This window comes from Python bivittatus, unplaced genomic scaffold (genome assembly GCF_059951505.1).
Source record: "Python bivittatus isolate LINGU-HERP-01145 unplaced genomic scaffold, Pbiv_v1 ctg000610_np1212, whole genome shotgun sequence".
In the NCBI taxonomy this organism is placed as follows: Eukaryota; Metazoa; Chordata; class Lepidosauria; order Squamata; family Pythonidae; genus Python; species Python bivittatus.
Genome location: NW_028277088.1, coordinates 52,267,666 through 52,289,319, shown reverse-complemented (window position 1 = coordinate 52,289,319; position 21,654 = coordinate 52,267,666). Strand labels below are relative to the sequence as shown.

General features: G+C 35.5%; 1 protein-coding gene across 3 annotated transcripts in view; it reads left to right on the top strand.

The window, feature by feature from the left end:
* Positions 1-21,654, top strand: part of GLI3 (GLI family zinc finger 3) — a 278,516-nt gene that overhangs the window by 65,645 nt on the left and 191,217 nt on the right. For all 3 annotated transcript variants that reach the window (XM_088150011.1, XM_088150009.1, XM_088150010.1), the window contains exon 3: positions 20,302-20,544. In XM_088150011.1, the coding sequence (XP_088006137.1) occupies positions 20,302-20,544 (243 nt within the window). The remainder of the gene's footprint in view (positions 1-20,301; positions 20,545-21,654) is intronic.

Here is a 21,654-nt window from a genome sequence, read left to right as displayed (position 1 = left end):
CAGCATTTTCCAAATTCCATGGAATCCCAGTTTACCATGGAATGTAATTGGATGATCACTCACCTTTGGCATTTGTAAATTTGAGCGTTGGAAATTATTGCAACATTGTGGGGAAAAAAGCCCTACTGTGGTAGCTCTCATGCTGCTAAGGTAACATTAGAGGGCTAATGTTGAATTCTCTAGAACTTAGCAATTAACTTGTTTTACAGATTCCATTTTATCCCATTGGGCACTTACAAAGGTAATCAATCTCTTACTCTTTATTAGAAATAAGAATAAAAAGTACTGAGTTTTGGACTTGTGTTAAAGAGATCATCTCCCTGAGGATGTAGCCTATGCAAACCATTCTGATGACATCTGTGTCTTAGGGAAGAGCAAACTAATTACTTCACATCATACAGTAGGTCTATTTTAGAGGCATTGTGGCATATCAATGAGCCTGAGCGGTTGATGAGTGGTTTGGAAAGTGTCCTTAGTCTTTGAAGGCTTCTTCCAAGATTGAACAGTTCCAGTTTTAGTTGTCTGGTACATAAATGTGACTGAAATTGTCACCACTTTTAACATTGCATATTGCAGGTACATCATTATTCTGTCAATCCATGTGCTAAACAAGGACACTATTCTGGCTGATCAGCTTGGCCATGCCTGATCAGCATTAATAAATTCCATGGTGTGGCCCTAATCAGATCCTCCCACTTGAAAGAACCCAGGATAAATTGCTTTGCACCTCAAAACAACCATCAGTGTAAGTTTCTGTAGCAGGAATAGAACAGATGCTAAGCTTTTAAGTAACAAATTCCTCTTCTGCTGGAACTGACTTCTGCTGTGCTTCTTTCTGTTGATACCATTGCTCATTAGCTTATGTAGATCCATATGGATTTGGCCAAATTAATCCTCAACACATCATGGCATCTTGTGTGTTGAACTGTCTCAACTTAATTTCCATCCATTGAGTCGGATGAATCAACTGGACCTCAATTCCCTCTTTCTCACAGATTGGAAGATTCAGTGCCAACCCTCCTCAAAGACAAAGTAGAGGAAGTACTCCTGGTTTCTCAGAGTTTCTCATGACAGCTATTTATGTAGTTAAGAGGAAATACATTGTAAACTTTACACATACATACTCAGAGATAATATGTTGATCCCTTGAAATATCTGAGAACCCTAGGATTTTGTAAACGGGCTCTGTACATAAATATAACCTGTCTGTGACTTCAAAGGTGACCAGCCAAAGGACTTGCAAGTAAGTAATCTGTTTTTTAAGACTTCTAAAAATTTTCCCTGCTCTTCAAAGATTTCCAAATCAGCTCACAAATCAAGAGGTATTAAAAATAAAATAAAAACAAAACAAAACCTTACTTTTTTCATGTCAATGGAAAAATAAAATGCATTTCACAGAATTAAATTTAATTATGTCATTCTACTAATAGTGTATGCATCATACTGCAGTTGCATGGAAACTACTGAGGGATACCTCAATTATAATACTGTGTGAATACCTCCTCAGAATTTTGTCCAACAATGCTAGCAGCTGTTTTTCTTCTGTGTAGTGTTCTTTAAATCCAGCCTAGATTTAATTATAAGTCATAATTTAGTCAGATACTTCAGTATCTGGATAATCTGTGTGTATCCTGTTAACACAAGTGTTGCATTCATGCAGAAACACGAACATTTCTGGATAGAGACAAGAGGACTTTTTAAAACCAGAGATGTGGTGTGCATGTGATGTGCTCTAGTTACTTCCAAAGTGAGGAATAATTAACTAGCACTGAAGTTTAGAGTTGTGGATATTTTCTAAACATAGACACAAAGACACATGTATTGTATAAGAGAAAATCAGGTTGATCAGTCACACATGGACCAGCATCTGCTTCTAAGAGTCAAACATAGAGCTAAGAGATGGTACAACGTATATGCATTTCTCTTTGTTCTTCTTAACCTGGCATTTTAAACTGGCATTTCAAGAAATTGTTGTCTGTAGTTATTCTGTGTACTAAGTTTTATATGAAATATTTGCCCAGTATGTATTAATAAGCATGTGAAAGGAAGCTCTATGGAGGGGAAGAATAGTTCATACATACCCTGTTCTGTAGAGAGATTGTCTGTAATCATATTTATGGAATGACCTGCTCTATGATTTCCCAGAAGAGTTATATTAACTATACCGTCATCTTCTCATCTTTGCCTCTCTCCCAGCTCCACAAATCTTAGTTGACATAAGTTTTGAAATTCTGTCCTCACTTATCAGTCCATGGCAAATAGAGTCTTCACAACATTTAAGATGGAGGATTCTGATAACATATATTTAACAATACATAAGAATTCCTGAAATATGAATACTGGAGACTATGCCTGCAACTGCCAGTTGTTTGCATCCTTATATAGTAAGTTTTAGAAAACTGAAATTGAGTTAGGATGCTAATGTCTCTGCTTGAAAAAAAAATCTAAAACCCAGATATAGGTAAATGGACTGAAGGAAGCTAAGCTTAGTGATACTGTAAGAATCAAAGACTCAGTAATCAAATTGAACCTTATCTTGTTTCAGAAAGTTTGATTTCTTTTCAGTCTATTGGTGGGGGGAGGGAGGAAAATGGGTTATTTCTTCAGCTCTACTGATTTTTACCAGAAATGGCACAGGCACATTCAAGCCCATATTTACATCTAAAAGACAGTGACCTTTTTTTTTAATGGGAAGCAGAACATTTGAATTAAGTGAATATTATTTTTAATTTTAAAAGGTTTATGATTGTGGCTTCCAGGAGTAATCCTAAGAATATTTTCATAGAAATTACCCAAATTATGCAAATAGAGCTATATAATATATATAGTGGGGCACGGCATTGAAGTAGCCTATGATATTCTTATTCATATACAGCCCTCAAGAAAGAGCTTTATGTTTATACAGTACATATCTTTAGGCATTGTGTTAAATTAAAGGTTATAAACGTTCTGTTCTTACAACAGCAAACTTGTATGGATCTAGGAGGCATGATCCAAAACAGGACATGAATATAAGAACATGAATATTGTATCTACAGTATCTGGTTTTGGAAGTAATAAATAGCAATAATGACTAGTAGTCATATTTAATTCCATTATCAGAGACAATATGCCAAAAGAAGCTGAACAGGGAAAGCTTAAGAGCCCAGTGCTAAAGCTGTCAGCAAAAATTTGATAACAAGAAAATAATTTAAAAATCCATTGAAATGGTTAAAAGAGAGAGAGAGAGAGAGAGAGAAAGAGAAAGAAAGAAAGAAAGAAAAAGAAAGAAAGAAAGAAAAGGTTTTTTAAAAATAATTTTATAATAAACAGGCTTTTTAAAAGCATGCTACATTGTAATTTGTACTTCATGCTGTATTTTCTTTTCTTCAGTCAGTGACATACAATAAAGTTTGACTGACTGATTTTATAGTTCTAAGAATTTTTATTGTGAAATGGACAGAATCTCCATCTTCCACTGGCACTCTAGTTCTGCCAACTTAAGATATGTAACAGAGTAATTGATTGATTTAATTTCATTTACTGTCTGAGATTAAATTACAACAATGCAAGTTCCATTGTAGAAACAGGCAATTACATAAAGATAAAAAAGTAAAATAAATAAAACATCAAGATCCATAGATAGTGAGTAAAAAGAATATAGCTAACTTTAGAAACTAAAAGATTGCTTAGTCATTGGAAAATAGTAATAAATAACAACTGAGATACCACAAAGAAAACATAAATTCTTTTTGCTTTCAAATCTAAGTGAGGTAATGCTGTTAAAAATGAAATATTCCCAAGTATAGCTTTTTCAGATGAAATGCTGCCATTTTTTCCATATTATATACAGTATATCAAGATGTAAAGGTAGAGATAGAGATAATTCAAATGAAAAACGGAAATACAGGTAGACCTTGCTTAGTGTCTGCCTCGGGCATCAACCGTTCGAAGTGATGGGTGAAATGGGTGGGGACTAAATTTGAAATACAAATAAATAAATAAAATAAAAATAAATGGTGGTGAAAAAGTAACTTTGTGACCGATGCTCACATTTAGAACCTTTGCAGTGTCTCTGTCTCAGTCACGTGTTCACCATTACACTCAGTACACGTTCTGTGCCTGACTCTTTTTTTTCCCTTCCCCCCCTTGCATAGCAGAGAGATTGCCTAAACAAGCCATCTCTCCCTGAGCTGCTTTTCTCCACAGCACAGTGTTCCCCCAAAAGGCACTCACCACAAGTTAACAAGCTGAGCTCTGTGACCCTAATTAGCTGGCTGGCAGCTAGTGCTTGTAACTGACAAGTCTTTAATTACTTTCCCCACTTTGGCTTTTGTTTGCCTCTTAAGTGGCTTGGGGCTTGGAGCTGCGAGCTCACTAGGCAAACAGCCGGCACTAGCACATTGCTTTCAATGTGAATTCCCCACTGTGTGCCTACTTACTCTCTTGTAATCCCTTTCTCTCCAATGAATGTAAATACAAACATTAATTCCCTTCTTGCCAATTATCCCAGCGCCGGGGTGAGCATTCCAAAGGGCGGGGGACTGAGGAAAAGGAAAGCACAGTTGCGGTCACTCAATTTCCCACTTAGCGACCGCATCACTTAGCGACTGAGTTGCCATCCCAATTATGGTTGCTAAATGAGGACTACCTGTACTGCCATTCTGCAACAAGTCCCTTCCAGAATTTGCTTGCACTTGGGAAAGTTGCAAGAGACTAAAAAAAACTGTCTGGCTTTTTAAAGCGTGTGATGGAGTGTATGTTAAAGATAAATAAGGATGCTGCCAGATGGAGGGCTCCTAGTGTTACTCATCGAAAGGCAGTTTACAGCTCTTCCATCTTTTTCTCTTTGATAGATTTTTTTTGTGGAAAGAAAAAAAAAAGATAAATGGAAGGAGCAGCAGGAAAATATGGGATAGTTAGAAATGAAGGATAACATTCTATGTTTGTGTTCACTTGTGCAAAATAACCATTATGTAATGCCTAGTTCTAGATTAGGACTATGATGGAAGTGGAACTTGTAAAAAATTCTGTCTTTCATGCACTGTATTTCCATCAAATAATCATCACTTGCAGTCTTCTTCCCATAGCAGATTGCTTTAGGAACGACATATTCATTAAAGCTGTAGTATAGAAAAACCTTGGTATAATTGTAATAAGGATTGGAGACTTCCCTACAACAGCACATATATAAATGTACTTTAAATATATTTTGTTTCCTCCTAAAATACAATGTAGTAAGGATCATAGCAACCCATTCAATTCTCTGGAAACTTTGGGAACAAAACATAGTATACACTTACTGTATGTTTTTATTGGAAATAAGTCTCACTGAGTTCAGCAGAAATTACTCTCAGGTCACCAGGCAAAATAACCACTATTATGCTAGTATTAGTGCTGTTCTGTTTAGTTAATTTCTCTAGTTTCAGATGGTATATAACTTGCCCATGTGTAGCCCAAAAATTTTAGATGCTTAGTATTAATGTTTAATGTTATTGTTTTAGGTATTTATTGTTTTAGCTTTGTTGTATGCTGCCCAGAGTAACTTGTTTTGTGAGATGGGCGGCTATATAAATTTAATAAATAAAATAAATATTGTCAAGATAGAAATTTTACTGTGTTAAACAATTGGTATTAGACCAAAGTATGTTACATTTGCACAGCTGAATTTTGTTATATGTTGTTTTAAGCTGGTCACTGAGTGAAATAAAGTTAATCTATTTAGCTAAACAATTAGTATGGTGGCAATTAACTGTGTGAAGGTATTCTTTTCTTTCTTCCTGGAGAGATTCCCCATAAGCTTCAGTAGAAGTTCCTTTTTCTTCTTCGTTTCCAATCCTGGGATCATCATCATTGTGAATAGACTCAAGAAAGTGTAATTTTAATTTTTTATTTGTTGTATCATTATGTTTTAGACTGTAAGCATTTTGTTACATTTCAGTAAAGGAAAATTTAATTTGCTTATAGAATCATTTTGCCTCCACTCCGTGTTCAAAATGCTCTATTACTGAATGATACTACTACAGTATACATCCAACTAAGAATTAAAGTTCTGTCTTGATGTCATCACAGGAAATATATTCAGATTGAAAGTTAAAACTATAATTCAACTTCTTAAAAAAAAACAAACTTTTTCCTAGGAGATTACATGTTTTATCCCTCATTATAAGCTAAGTGTGTCAACCCATTCATCCCTAGATGTGAACTGCATATAGTTTTTGGTGACTCACAATATCTTGAAAGATTGATAAAACAAATAAAGTTATGTTTAATTAATGAAAGAAGAATATGTTTAAAAATAAGTCAGAAACTCATTATTATGACTTTTGACTCCTCAACCTCTGTGAGTTTGTTTTCACTGGAGACTATCATTGGTCCCTTTTAACCTTAAGTGTTTTTAAAAAAATGTTTAATAAATCTGCAAAAATCCATATCACTCACCTGCATATACTGTGAGGTTGGATTATAATCAAATACTGCTTTATTATTTGAAATGACAGTTTGATGTGAATCCCAATTTTAAGATAGCATTACCTATGAAACAAAAAAGTTTGAGCATCTGCAAGTTTCATTCTTTAATTTTTTCATACATTCTAGATGTCTTATGGATAAGATTATATTCAATAATTCTAAGGGAAGCAATCAGAGCATATGATTGCCATGAGAATTTTTGTCTAGATTCTGCAGTTTTCTCTGTAGCAGTCCTAATCCTGCCATCCTGATTCTCTCTTGATCAGTTTATATAATCTCCCTATTGCCTGGCCTTTGTCTTTTACTTACAATGCCAGGGTATGAAACCAGATATCAAAATCTGTTCTCCAAATGCTAAGCAGGCCTCTTGTAATGCAGTCAGTCCAAAATTGTTAGATTTCATATTAATATACAAAATACAAATTAATACAAATGTACAATATACAAATTAATACAAATGTACAATATACAAATTAATACAAATGTACAAAATACAAATTAATACAAATGTACAATATACAAAATACAAATTAATATACAAATGGCTGTATCATTAGTTAAGCCTTGGGAGAACACCCAAACTAACTCATGTCACCACCACCTTGGCATGAGTTAGTTTTCACGGTCCTATGGTTGTGGGTTGCATGGCACCAATCATCTAATAACAACCATGCCACCATACCTGAGCTCAGACAAGAGTATAATAAATGTATTACAAGCAAGAAATCATTTGTCTTCGCTTTACTCAGTCCTAGAGTTAACAGCAAAAAATATGAACACAGTCATTTTCTACATTTGGTTGCTGGGATATTGAGGGAATGTGAGTTCTCCTTTGATATCCTACACCTGTCTCTGTCCGGGAGAAATTCTATGGCCAGATATTTACTGGCCCAGTTGTGATAGACAGCAGGATCTAGATAACAAATTATGTCTGGCTAGCATAATGTTTAAAACTTCTTTTATATATTTGAAATTGCTGAAAAAGTGGGATATTTTTCTCTTCCCTTCCTTAGCCTTATAAACCTCTGTAGTTGTGTTGTATTGAAAAAATATCATGCTCTTCAATGTTGTAATAATTTGTTCTTTTCTTCCTATGAAGACATTTATTTAATAAAATTCCTTATTATCCAATGAAGTCATCAACCTGTGCACATAACCGGTTTCTTTGTAAGTACGGTGAACATAAATACAGTGGCTTCATTCCCTTCCCATTGTATACGTGCAGGATGAGTTATTTTGTGATGTATCTAACAGGCCACCAAAAACTGTACTGCATGTCTTATCCTTTAACTTGTTGATGTGGAGAAAGCAGTATAGTAACAGTAATTTGCCATAGACCTTTTGCTTTGAGTATTCCCTGATGATTCCTAACTTCAGAACAAAACTACCTGTTTTTTTTAAAAAATACCCTGGGAGTTCTAATCCTGTGCTTGCAGTACTGATACTAGAGCACTTGCAGAGGGGAATTAGTGACTACTGAGTACTAAAAGCTTCCTTAGTCTGCTGTTTTGCCCTCCAGATGCTCTTGTAGACTGTTCTGAAACATTGCTTATTTCAAATAAAATACAAAATTGGATATTAATCTGATTAAGGAGAAAATTCCCTTATCTTGGGGAATTACTATGTGTTTTCTGTTCCCATGGATTTATGAATTTACAGATCTGCAGTTGTATGCTAGAATATAACAGTTGTATATGAATTGTGCTTAGATAAACACATAATTCTTCAGCAAGGAAACATAGGAAATAGTTTTTTTAAAAAATGGGGAATAATTAGCAGGTGGCCTTTAAAGGCCAAAGTCTGAAGCAAACAGATCTCTCTGGGAAAATGATGTAGTTCAAGAAACAACATGGAGGATTTTGCCTTGGAAATGGAGAAAAAATGAAAGGAGAAATGAGAAGAAGCCAATTCATTACTCATGCTTAAGGCCAATAATTTATGAACAAGTTGAACAGCATTAGTCTCACTATAGTTCACTGGCCAACTCTTTATTTATAGTCGTCCTTTGGGAGCAATGTCCATTTATTCCTGCTTTTTGTTTTCTGTTTTTTAAAAGGTTACTTGTCCCTAAGAGGACCTCTTCTCTGATCCCATAACTTCAAAGTTTGGTCAAGAGTCTTGGATGAGAGACTTTGTCAAAAGATATTTGAAAAATCTTTGGCATAGTATTACCTCTCTACATATTTGTGACAATCTCAAGAAAATATTAAAAGTTAGTGTTAGTGAGACAGTGTAGAAACCATGTTAACTCTTGTTTTGTAAAACTACCCTATAGCCTTTGGAATAATTTAATTTAAATTTAATAGCATTTTCCATTGACTTACCTGGTCCTGTTATAGAATTTGCACTGCACTTACAGATATCTTACATATTTTGTTAGAAAATTAGCTATTTCACATTTGTGTTTTAGGAACTCTTAGAAACTTACCATTTGGACTTTTGCTTGTGATTTATCTATTTCAGTTTGTCACTAAGTTCTGGAGCTTCATCTTTTGTTATTTGCCTCAGCTCCTCATGTCCCTTCTTGAAAATACTAGTTTCCATCTTTGCATATATGCCCTTCATTTTCTGCCGTGATAGTAGATTTCATTTATTCCGTTTCTTTGCAATCTGTTTATCCTCCTTTACTACTACTAAATCTCTGCTTCCCCCCCCCCCAACAGATTCCTAGTAGGTTTTCCACATTGTTCAGAACCAAAACTGTTTACCTTTGCCATATGATATTGCATGCACATAATATCATTTTCAGTGGAGGAGTCACATAACACTGCAAGGACCTTTTTGTGATTAGAGGAGGCACTTAGCATCTGAAGGGGGTTTGGCTGATGGGTGATCCAGTTATTTGGCTGGGAGTGTCTACAGGGCTTAAGGCACACATTTCTCTAGTTAAATCTTAAATCAGCAATACATTTTGGATTTAAATGGGTGAAATCTATGCCTTACAGCTTTGCAAAGTTTTAAGGTGCTCTTTGAAGGCCTTTCCCCACCTGCTTCAGAGGTCATCCCACTGCTCTGGGGTTTCTCTGATAAGCAGAAAAAGGAATGATGCAGTCACTTTTCTAGAGATTCTCTGTGGCTCTTTCTAGAGCAAAATGTTTTTATAACTCAAGATGTTAATGTTAGAATTAAGAACATAGATTCAGTAATAGGCAGAGCCAGGACACACACTATAACAGAGGACTGGGTTTTGAAAAATGGAATTTCCAGGATTCCCCATAGCTGTGTGGGGAAACCGTCATCTGCTCTTGAAGTTGCCTTGCTAAATATGGTTTTAGGAAGAAATGTTAAGATATTATGCTGTTACATGACATATTAGATTCACAGCAAACATACTAAATATATTTGGAAGGGCCATTATTTGCACATGGCTGTTGGGTGAAGAACAAGTTTAACATTTTGCATAAGCCTAAGTGACATGGAAATATTTCAAATGTCTGATTTTGTTTTCATCCCTCACCAGACTTACTGGTTTGTATATGGATGTACTCATCTTTATATAGCATTTGAGCATACAGTCTCAAGATAAAAAGGTAAGGAAGATTCACAAAAAGTAGAACTGGATTCACCAATGATAAATTATTGAGAAATGTTGTAAACTACAGTAATGTACAAATATCTCTACTTGGCATGTATTTCTGTTCTTGAATATTGGATTGTACAGTACCATGCAATTGTTTTTGAAAGCTGACATTTATGATGTATCCTGGATGTTGTGGAACAATGACAACAGACCAGAGAAATCTGCTATGCATTTTTAAAATGAAAAGTGAGCCTGTTATCCACAAATAGGCATAAACATAGTATCTACTTGGACGAGAAGCACCGTTTTTAATTCTCCTGGGAATTTATTGTAGCTCCTTTGATGTAACTTAATTAGCTCACTCAAAAAAGCAATGACTATCAGTCTAGTGACTGGCTAATAGACTGAACTTTTTAACCAATTTCAGTTCTTAGTCAGGGTTTTAGTTTCATTATTGCTTTGTAGGAAATAATATTTTTATTTGGATAGAATGATAGGAAAGTTATTTTGATGTCTTTGCCTCCACCAACTATGTGTATCTTGCTTTAAGAGTTTTTGGAGGGCAGAGAGAAGTTTGGATGTGATTAAAAGTAAAAATTAGAAGATTTACCACATTTTAATTTTTTTAAAAAAATCTGTACTTGTGTACTACAGTTATTAAGAAATAAAAGGAATCAGGAATATATCAGTCCTATTCTTATATTTATTATATTTCATTCTTATATTAAAATAGAATTTCTTAATATTCTGCTGTTTTCTTTGAGATCTTTCATATTGGTGGGGAAATGTATAAAAGGGGCATCTGCTGTAGAGCTTTTCTATTTTAGAAAAATAGAAAAGCTCTACCTTGTTGAGATGCTACTTTTAAAACAGGAATGTATAACCTTTTTCAGATGAAGAGCTGCCTCTGGTCTTTGGGTGGTATGCTGGTGGCCATAATCCAAACTGAGAACAGGGCCAGGACCAAATAACAGGCAAGACAGTAAATTAATTAAATAACATTAAATGGGATTAAATTAATTAAATAGCTGAATGTAACTTCTCATGTAGCTAATTTTCATTCTGCTGCCTTAAAAATTCTAAATTGTAGTTTGGGAGTTGTACCAGAAGCTTTTGGGGGTTGATAATTGTGCATCTGTTTTTCAGGTTCTATTATGCTTTAGGTAATTGATGCTGGATTAGAGTGCATGGCATGGATAGGATTAAAGATTTCAGTACTTGCAATTCAGTGATCACATTTTAATTTAAATGCACAAAATTAAATATTTGTTGGCATCCTATTGATTCAGGACTAAGCGGATATTTTGGACAAGGCTAAAGTGGCTGCCCTGTCTTTCCTATTGAGTGTTGATGGCCTTCATTTTTTCTACCTTTGTTTTTCTGAAATTATTTTCAAACTTCAGCCTACCAAATGCTTCAAGAAAATATAATTTTGAAAACTAATAACATATGTATATTCAGTTTTCTGTTTTTTAAAACTACTATTCAGGGTCATTTCATGCATTAACCTTTTTATCTATGCATTTAGAATTCTATCTATTTATCTATCCATCTATCTTGTATCTCTTGAAGATTCAGTACTGTCTTTCTAAGAGCCTTTCTCAGTTTTTTGGTGGTGTAGAAACCATTTGGAAGGGTGCCCTGAACCTGCTGCTGAATAACCCCAGCATATTTTTCTTTGTGTGTGCATTTGCATACTCAGAAAACTGAGAAAGGCCCTCAGAGAGACAGTACTGAATCTTCAAGAGATGCAGCTGCCTTGATACTCCAGTCAGAGTGTTCAGGGGTGTATTTTGCTTGCTTTACTAACTATACCTGCAGATGCCTTACCCAGTCCTAATATAAATGTGTAATGGAGGCAGACTCATTATGCAGCTTGGATTGGTCGCATCTACCTGTTTGTACACGTATAGCTTCCTTGGGGTTACCTCTGAGTAATGGGTGAAATATCCTTCATGGTTCCTGATAATTTGCAATGCTTATTTATATTAATATTTTCCTCTGAAGAAAAGGCAAAAAGTGAAACGTGAGAAATCTTGGATTTTTAATTAGGTTAGGTCATCTTTTAGAATATATTTTTTAGGTTAGGTCAAGTTTTAGAATATATGTTTTCTCTTTCTTCCTGTAATGATGTTTGAATGTCTGACATTCTGACATTCTGTTGTCAGAATGTCAAGCCATATTGTTTCTGCTAGTTGCTTTACATTAAAAAATAGATAAGATACATCTAATCTTGATCTAATGCCTGTTGTGGAATGACAAGAGAGAAATTGCAGCAAGGTAAACACAGTGTAAAAATGGGGCAACTTTTCCTTTTTCATCGATGCTCTGAGATGGCTGAGAGTTTTTTACCTTTTTTTTTTTTAGTTTTTTTGTGTGTAACATTATGAGAAGGAATGGACAAGTTCAACATTCAGAGCTGCATGTTGAACTGAGGTAGTCTGCAGGACAGTGAAAAATAGCTTTTAGATTTCTGTTTAGTTGGCAGAACATATAGTATTTATAACATGAAGCTTTATCTTCTATTGACAATTTTATTTCTGTCCAATATTATGGAGAGAAAATTTCACTGAGTAGGGGCACCTCATATTCTTTTCCTAACCGATATTGAGAGGAAAATAAGGTTGGCATTACAGCCCTTGAAGATCATTGATGTAAGGTAAAATAGTTCAGTAACTGAGTCTAATCATTACCTGAATACACAGTTGCCTTAATGGACCTTTGAAGATGGCACTTTGGTGACCCAGTTTCAGAGGTCCTATGTTGTTCAATGTATGGCTCACCTGTTTTTGCTAATGATTGTCTTCCTCATCTGTTGGCCATCATCACTGCCATCAGCCATCAGATTTGTTTTTCCTGAAGTGGCAGTGATGGCAGAGCTGAGCTGGCATGAGCTCGAGTGTCTGATGGACTGACCTTGCACTTCGGATTATGTGAAGTGACAGTGCTTGCCACACAATCAGAGCATTTTGCCCAGGCTGTGTGTGAAATGATGGACTCAACTTTTGGGTAGTGATCCTTCTCAATAGAAGCAGAAGTGGTGCTAATATCAAACATATTAAATTCCCTGAAGAGGTTTGCCAAACTTGTGAGATCAAGTTCAGTAACTGAAAAAGGATTTGGTACTCTTTAAGGAAGCCAGCATGGATAGTAACTGTATGCTGTCTAGCTCCTAGCTAAAAGCCATCCAGAGTCACCCGCTGGGGGAGATGAGCGGCATACAAATTTAATAAATAAATAAATAAATAAATAAATAAATAAATAAATAAATAAATAAAAAAAAAAAGATGCCCATTCAATAGAGAAACATGGGGATCAGTAAAATTGAGAAAAGGGTATCAAATTGGAAGGCTGCCTCAGGTATTTTGGTAGGGGAGCAAGTAATGATACATGCAGGCTACATATGGCTGTATTGCAACCAAACAAAATACTGTACTGTATGTTCCACATGTCTGGACAAACTTTTAGCTGCCTTTTTCTACCTGACACATCCAAAGTCACATATGCATTGCCACTTACATATCCTTATACCTATTCATTTTTTTGGGGGGGGGAAAGCTCTAATGAAGTATTATAGTTTAAATAGCCTGGTAATTTGTCTTGCATAATGGAAACAGTGCATTTTTTGTAGATACAAGCAGAGAGAATAAGTTCACACAGAAAAGGGAAACAGTAAAAAAAAGAAAAAGAAAAAAAAACCTTAGAGACCGATTATTAATTATAATAATACTCCTAAGGAGCTAGATAAGCTGTACAGGTGTGTTTTTGAGAGTTTATGGAAAAGCAAAAGGGAAAAAGGGCTTAAAATATTTGAGGATAGAAATTGAGGTGTTGCAGAAGAGAGTACCAATGATGAGTCTTTTTGCCTGTTAGTACACTTGTGGAAGAAAGAGTGAGTGCAACTAGACATGCAGCATGTCAATGTGTTCTGTACAGGGGACTCTTTAAGAATTACACTATGGAATGAAGTATTTTATCTCAGTTTAGGAGGGTTTTTCTTTGATGTTAGCTTCCATTCCAACAGTAGTAGACACATTCACATCAGTTGGTTCAGGATTGTGTTCACCTTGAAAACATATATTATTATTGCAATTTAACTGTTAAACTCTTAAATTTCAGTGAAAACATTCTTTATACCTAATTCTTTGTGCATCAATCAGGAGCATCCAGGCCATTTCCTGAATATTTCCTATTCTTTTCTTAGTCTTCATTTTTTTCCCCATTTTCCTTTTTCATAAGCGTAGACATTTAAACGTGTTCTAGGAAAGAAAAGCAAAATACTGCACCTCTACTCTCCCACAAATTATCAAGGTGCGAAAATAAAAGATTGTGAAGGAATTGTATATTGCAGTCCCGACTGCAACAACAAAAGAAATATGAGAAATTACTGATAAGTCAAAAATTCATTACAAAGAAGAATATATGTCTATACATTCTAATATTGTTAGGTCAGATAATATATAGACAAGCAGTAAAGTGCAGAATGTTCGTACAATGTTTGGGTATCACATATAAAGAAAGTTCAGTGTATGCTATCTAGCCAGCTGAGATAATTTTGATTTATATGCTTATGATGGGCTAGGAGTCTGGCTTGAGAATGGCTTTCTGTATCTGTATTCTGAAGATGGTTACTTTAAGAATAACTTTTTTTTCAAAGATAAACATTCATGCAGCTAGAACAATAAGTTTCATAGAAATTTCCCTTCTTAAAGTGAACTAAATTTTATGGCCAGACCCTAGGCATGTTTACTTGGAAAGCAAACCACTAATTTCAATAGATTTTGCCTCCATCATAAGGGACTCTAAGTAAGTCTATAACCTTTTAATAAGGTTAGCTGATATATTTTGATTGTAGAGGATTTACATGAATAGTATAAATGAAAAGCCAGACGTACAGTGCATGTACAGTACATCATTCAGAAGTGAAGCACAAGATTTCCAAAATGTAGACTTCTTCTTACACATAGGGGATCTCTTCCTTCTTAGTTATCTGTTGCATTAAGCATTTACCATTGCATTGTACTTTTTAAGTGGAAAGGGGAACTGGATGTATCAGCCATAAGTGCTACTTTATGGGAAGAGTACTGCAGCCGTGGCTCCATTTTGGTAATTTAATGATGGCGAGTTTCCTCAGTAAACGAAATTTTGAGTACTAGAATACTTATCTTATATCCAGACCTTGAACATAAAAGGCATTTTATACCAGCAATTGTTCATTTAATGAGCAATTGCTGAGTGCAGGCTGGTTAAGGGATTGAGCTATATGCACCATTATTGCGAGAAGTATTCCAAAATACCAGAAATAGGACGTAAGCTCTGATCAGGGAGACTGTGAGCACAATTACCTTCTTTTCAAATCCTTCTGTGACACTGCGGGAGGAAAAAGGACTTTGAAACATGAAAGGATAGAGCTTGCTTTCAACCTCAAAAGCTAGGAGGAAAGGGCTCTGAAATTTGCTCAGTATTCCCAATTCACCATTAGCCTGTTTCTTCCTTTAGCCTCAAGGCATTCTCCGCTTTTTGAAAAGATGTTAAGAATTTCAGTCACAATAGAGAGCCTAGTTTTGAACATGTTTCACTCGGTCCATTGAGGTCTGGTCTTCAGCCTTTGTGTGGGGTGAATTGAGCTGAGCAGCTTGCTGGTTGGGGAGAGGTGAATGAGCAGTCTCTACGCAAGTCACCAATTCTGGCAAAGAAAAGATTACCCTTTGCTTAAAAAAAAGATGACAACGAAGGAGAAATGTACAATATGCATTCCTGTACAAGCCTGCCGGTGGCAATCCACAGAGCAGAGCTCACGCTTAAGTCAATACAGAGCACTTTGGTTTAGAACAACTCGTGTTAAGTTTGCCTTATAATTGAAGATGCTGTTGACCTTGCTTGAAGACCATTAGTAAAACCGTTTATTTAGCATAAAGTGAAATAATAAACCCTCCTTCTCTTAGGGCCGATTGTGATAGGGTGACATTAGTTTGATTTAATGATTAGCCGCCTGACCCCTCAGCTTGAGAGAGCTGCTTGAATAGGGAGAGTTCACTACCAAGCACACCGGAAGAATACTAATGAGCTTGTTAAATTTAGCATGGCACCAACCAATTTTAATTCCTCTAATGGGAGAAGCACAGCCTCTGTGAGAGAAGGAGGGAGATACAGTAAGAAAAAGAGAGAGAGAGAGAGAGAGAGAGAGAAGGGTGGAGAGGGGAAAGTAGAGGCAGAAAGTGAGAGAGCTACGAAAGGAATGCCAACATATCACTAGCTAGAGAATTTCAGTCAAGAGAAGAGCTTCCAGAAAGCAAGGAAAGAACCTTTCAATTGAGTTGTAAGTACCATGCCTTTAATATTTTTTGTCTCTTACAAGAACCACAACTAACAGATTCTTCTGAATTGCTTGCAAGAGAATAACATTAATAAAGATAAAACCATGCAGTCTAAAATTCGGAAATTTTTTTGAAGCATCCCAATAGTATTTTTCTCTATCAACCAAACATTTGAAGATACTTTTAAAGTAAAAATTTTTTTAAAAAAATTGGTAGCTTATTTTCCTTTTGAAGCATGCTTCCTATAGTCACTGGAAAAAAAAAAAAGTTCACCAAACAAAGTTTAGCACCTGGACATACCCATTATGTGTGTGCATGTGTTTTCCTAGATTTCAAAATGAGCTGACCAAAATGAGCATTTATAATGATATGTTTTGGTGAGCAAAGATTTTTGGTGATGAGTATCTCTCAATAAATTCTTTCTATCCTTGGTTCTGTCCATATCATTGCATACAATCAAGTCATATATTACTGGAGAGTTGTGTAGTTATCAGACTGGTACTTTGTTGTCTAAAAACAGCTTGAAAAATGAAACATGTTAATGCTCCAATATATCTGGAAGCTATAGTTCTTATATGGAAGACTTGTCCTAGATTAAGAGATTATGTGTGGGAAAGCACCTTGCGCATGCTCAGAGTATTCTTGTTTCAATCCACGTGTATTGGAGCAAAAAATGTCCCTTTCAAATGCGTGTTTTGTACTATTTGGTATTAGAAACAGTTTCAGGTGATTGAATGCTCTTCAGTTTAATCCTTGCAAACAGAGTGAACACATGGAGTGGTGGAAATGCATTCTGTTCTGGTGCTACAGCAAAACAAGAAATGTGTGAAAGCATAATAATCATAATTGAAACTAATCTGGCTTTCAGTTGGCATTTGGTTTGCTATTTTTTTCTCCTTTGGTAAAGGGAAGCAAAATAGACACTTTCTGGTGATAGCAGAAGAGGCAACATTTTTTAATATAGGCAAGCTGTAACAATTCTGTACTTCTGGCTTTAAGACTCAATTGGCAGATGCTGCTGGAGAAGTGGCTTGTTTGCTTACATTTTTGCTATAGACCTCCACTTGTTGCCATGGTGGACTGTCTGTTTCTGTCAATAATTTGGCCTGGCACAGCTTGTCTGCACTGACTCTTAAATTTTATTGAACAATTCAGCTGAAACAGAACAAGATTAGGCAGCTTTCACTGTTTGGCTGACTGAAGTGGTTTTACTGCAGTTATAAGAGCTGGTAGAATTATTGCCCCAAAAGTTTTCCTTTCAGTGTAGAGAGTGCTATTTCAAACCACTTGGCTATTTGTATTCTGGAGTGCGTGCACTGTCAAGTTTTTCGTCTTCCCCCTTTGAAAAGGAGCCCTTGCAGTGCAGGACATGAAGTAAACTCTTATCAAACTTAAGCCCATTGGAATTTCTCATTAATGCAAAAATGCCACAGTATAAAAAAGGGGGAGGAACAATGGTGATTTTGCTTTTCCACTTCTATGAAAGAAAGATCCATTTCTATGACAGAAAGAGAGATCTGTATTTCTTCATGTTTTTGTAATCATCAAAGATATGTCCCCCCCCCCCCCCCGCAAACATACTGTAAAAGCTTCAAGTTGTATAGCACTTCCATACAAAATATTTTGGTTACGTAATTGAGAACCAACCCACATGGAGGAACAACAGGGGGAAAAACATGAAACCTTTGGAAAAATTTAATATGTCTATAATAAATAAAGTCAACCATCTGCATGCAGATTATTTTGAAATGAAGTCCAGTGCTGCAATTCTTAGTAAGAATTAGTTGTTTGGATGGGATGAGATCAGTACAAAGTAATGAATGGCCTATAGATCATACTATGAAGTAAATTGGGTATGACTTAGACATAACTAATAACTCAACCCCATAACCTTTCTAACACTTATAAATTAAACACTAAGATCACTTAGCACAGTGTTTTAGCCTAAATTTGTCTGATTAAAGTGTCTGGAAACTTTCTGAACATTATAGAGTTCTCTCCATAGGAAAATAGATCTTAGTTGTAAAAGTTTGGGATAAGCTGCAAAGACACATAAGGAAACAAAGTATTAAACTAGACAGTGGGTACATGAAGTTAATGACAGCTGTTTTATTTCTGAGCATGTCTAGATACTTCATTGCAATTGTATTATTCACCAAAAGGTTCCTGGTTATATCAAATAAAAGGAAAAGACTTGGATGTATTTGCTTTCACTTGTACCTTTCAGGGCCAGTTTTTCAATCCAGAAAGGGAATTAGTTCTTAAAATCCTTTCAGTCTTTTTCAAAATTAATGGCATTTGGCAAATGAAGAAATGTTTATTTTAATGAATGTAACATCAAAGCTGAAAATGTTCCAAAGTTTACTTTAGAAACTCCAACACAGAACAAATCTGAAATAGTTTTAAACCTATTATAACATTTTAAAAAAAGCAAGATTAGTAAAAAAAATCCTCTGAATTTTTTTTTGATTTGCATAATTGGGGACACAAATTATGTCCTTCCCAACTATCAAAAAATGTTATACTAATCTAATTGATCATTGCCATTTTGTTTCATTAATACTGCCTAAACATTTTCCTTAATATGTGTTTTTTAACTTTTAAACAATAATTGGCGGTTAATCTTTCCTATTCACAGTAACTAAGTGGGAAATAGGTAATTTCACACATTACACAGTGGTAGCAATGTATGTGTGTAAACTTGTGTTTGCCATAGACATTCACTCATCTAAGGACTGCAGGCAACTATAATTCCCAGACCTGATAGACCATGGTTATAAACAAGTTTGCTTATTTATATTTTAATGTGTACTTAAAATACCTTAGATGTATTTTCAACTATATCATATGAGAACTGTTCTTTTTTTAAAAAGAGGAAATCTTCACTGCAGAAACTTAAGAAGCGTTTTTACAGCAGTTGCTAGCATTGTTACTTTTGTAGAAGAGTAAGGATGAAAACAAGCCACCTGTATTAATCTTGTTTCTTTTAAGTGTTTCAATGAGGTGTGCTCCCACTGGAAGAGAAATAGAATGTACTGTGGGAAGCAGTTTGCTTCTCTTAGCTGGGGAAAACATACTTAAATGTATATAATTTCCAGGACCCCACTTTCTAATTGGGTTTCATTTGGGATCCTTCCTTCTATATATCAGTGCAAAACCATTCTGCTGTGAAATCTACGGAATAGGCTGATTATCCCTTTTGGAGGGCAAACTCATAAACTTTGTCAAGTCTGCTCCTTTCTCTATTTTGCATGGACTGACACAGAAGTGATACTTGGAAATACAGAGCTACAATGTATGGAGAAAAAGAATATTTATTGGATTTGATCTATACACTTGGCAATCATGTTTTATGGTCTATGTCGACATACATATTGAGATAACATTTCAAATAGTTGATTCTGACTGCATGACTTCTGTGCCCCCACGTTCTGTATCAGGTGGCCTCCTATGTTCAGTGCACGTTTATTAGAAGCCCTTCATTTTTAAAATTTAATAACTATATTTTTCTTTAATGGCAAGGAGCTTTCTCTTTCCAACAATCCCTCCTTTTTGGGTATGAAGGAGCATGCTGGGAAGTATAAAGCACAGTGGGTAGCTAAGCTTGATTTAGTTTCTGCTAGCGGGGGTCTTCTGTGATTTGTGACAAATTGTTTTTTTCCAAAACTTCTAAGCCTCCTTGTCCCAGAAATGTGGTATGGGGGGGAGCCAGTCAGTGTCCATTCCTGTACGATTAATGGCCTCTCTGGTAAATGCAATAAGGAATGGGTTGAAGATGCTCTACTGTGTAAATCTCACTTGCATTTAATGGTTTAGATTCCTTTTCCCCCTCTCCTCCTACATTTTTCAGGGAACATCTTTCATAACCACACATGTACCTACTCCTTTAAAGGCAACCATACATGTTAGAGGGCTGGGAAAACTTGTAAAGAAAACTTTGATTGAATGCTATAGCTGGGCTAAAAGTTTCACTTTGTCCTCGTCTCCTCTCCCAATCTCTCTTTTCCTTCCTAGAGGATGAAAGTCCTGGACAAACCTATCACAGAGAGAGAAGAAACGCCATCACAATGCAGCCACAAAGTGGACAAGGCCTCAGTAAAATCAGTGAAGAACCTTCAACATCTAGTGAAGAAAGGGCTTCATTAATCAAAAAGGAGATCCATGGATCTATATCACATCTTCCTGAACCTTCAGTACCTTATCGTGGGACAGTATTTGCCATGGACCCTAGGAATGGTTATATGGATCCTCCTTATCGTAAGTACTTAAAGCAAGTTCATTTTTTTAAGACGTAGGATAATGGTTTTACTAGCTCTTGTCTTCCACAGCATTTTATATTATATTTAACACTTCATCAAGAAGGATAATATTTTTAAGGTGACTTTAAAATATACAGTATATCTGCTTTTTGAAAAACTGAAGGTGGTAGGGAGAGAGGAAGAAGGAATTTACTATTATATTATCCCATTGCAGTTAATAAAAGGTGTATATTCCAAAATGCTTTCTGAGTAAGTTGAGTTGAATGATTTTTTGCTATATTGTGCTCTTCTGCTACTCCCACTCATTTCTGTAAGACTCATACAAGAGGAGTTCTTGTATTCTAACTGTTTGCATTTCATTTCTTAGACTTAGTAGCATGCACAGGGCAGGACAATGATAGGAAAGATGAAAAGTTAAGTCCTTTTTCTCTTACAAAATTTGAAGTGATGTTGACTTTGACATGTTATTTTTTACAGTGGTGGAAGTGTGCAGACAGGGGCATCAGCTCTGCTCCCAGCCATAATATAACAAAAATGACAGAACATTATGGATTGTAACTTTGGAATTCCTGATCAGACATTAATATACAGTTAAAAAATTAAGTGACGCCTGGACACAGATGTTATTCATTGTTATACAACTAACTTCCAATTAGAAACAGATGAAAAAAATGCTTTAAATGTCCCCACATTCTGTGCCTGTAAAGAAATATGTTTCCACATCTTGAGATATCAGCCTGTACCTTTTTGTAATAGATTTATCATCTTGCTGTGATTTGTACTTGCCATTTAACCTCTCCTTCTCTCAAAACAGATGATAAACTAAGTCCCATGAAAAGCGGCTAGGCTGGGGGTAGATCTTAATCCTTTATTCCTTTGTTACCCTTCCCAAATTCATTCAGAATGTTAGTGTTTTGAGGCAAAAAGTCATTAGCCAGGACAGCTAATTACTGCATTTCTCTTTCTCACTGTATAAAAAAGAGGGGGGAAAAAACCTGCTAGGGATAAAACTGGCTTTTATCCCTTGATGAGTTAGGCTAGCAATAAAGGAGAATGTTCACTCATCAGACCGCAGATCAAAGTGTGTCTTGCACAAAAGTGTTATTAC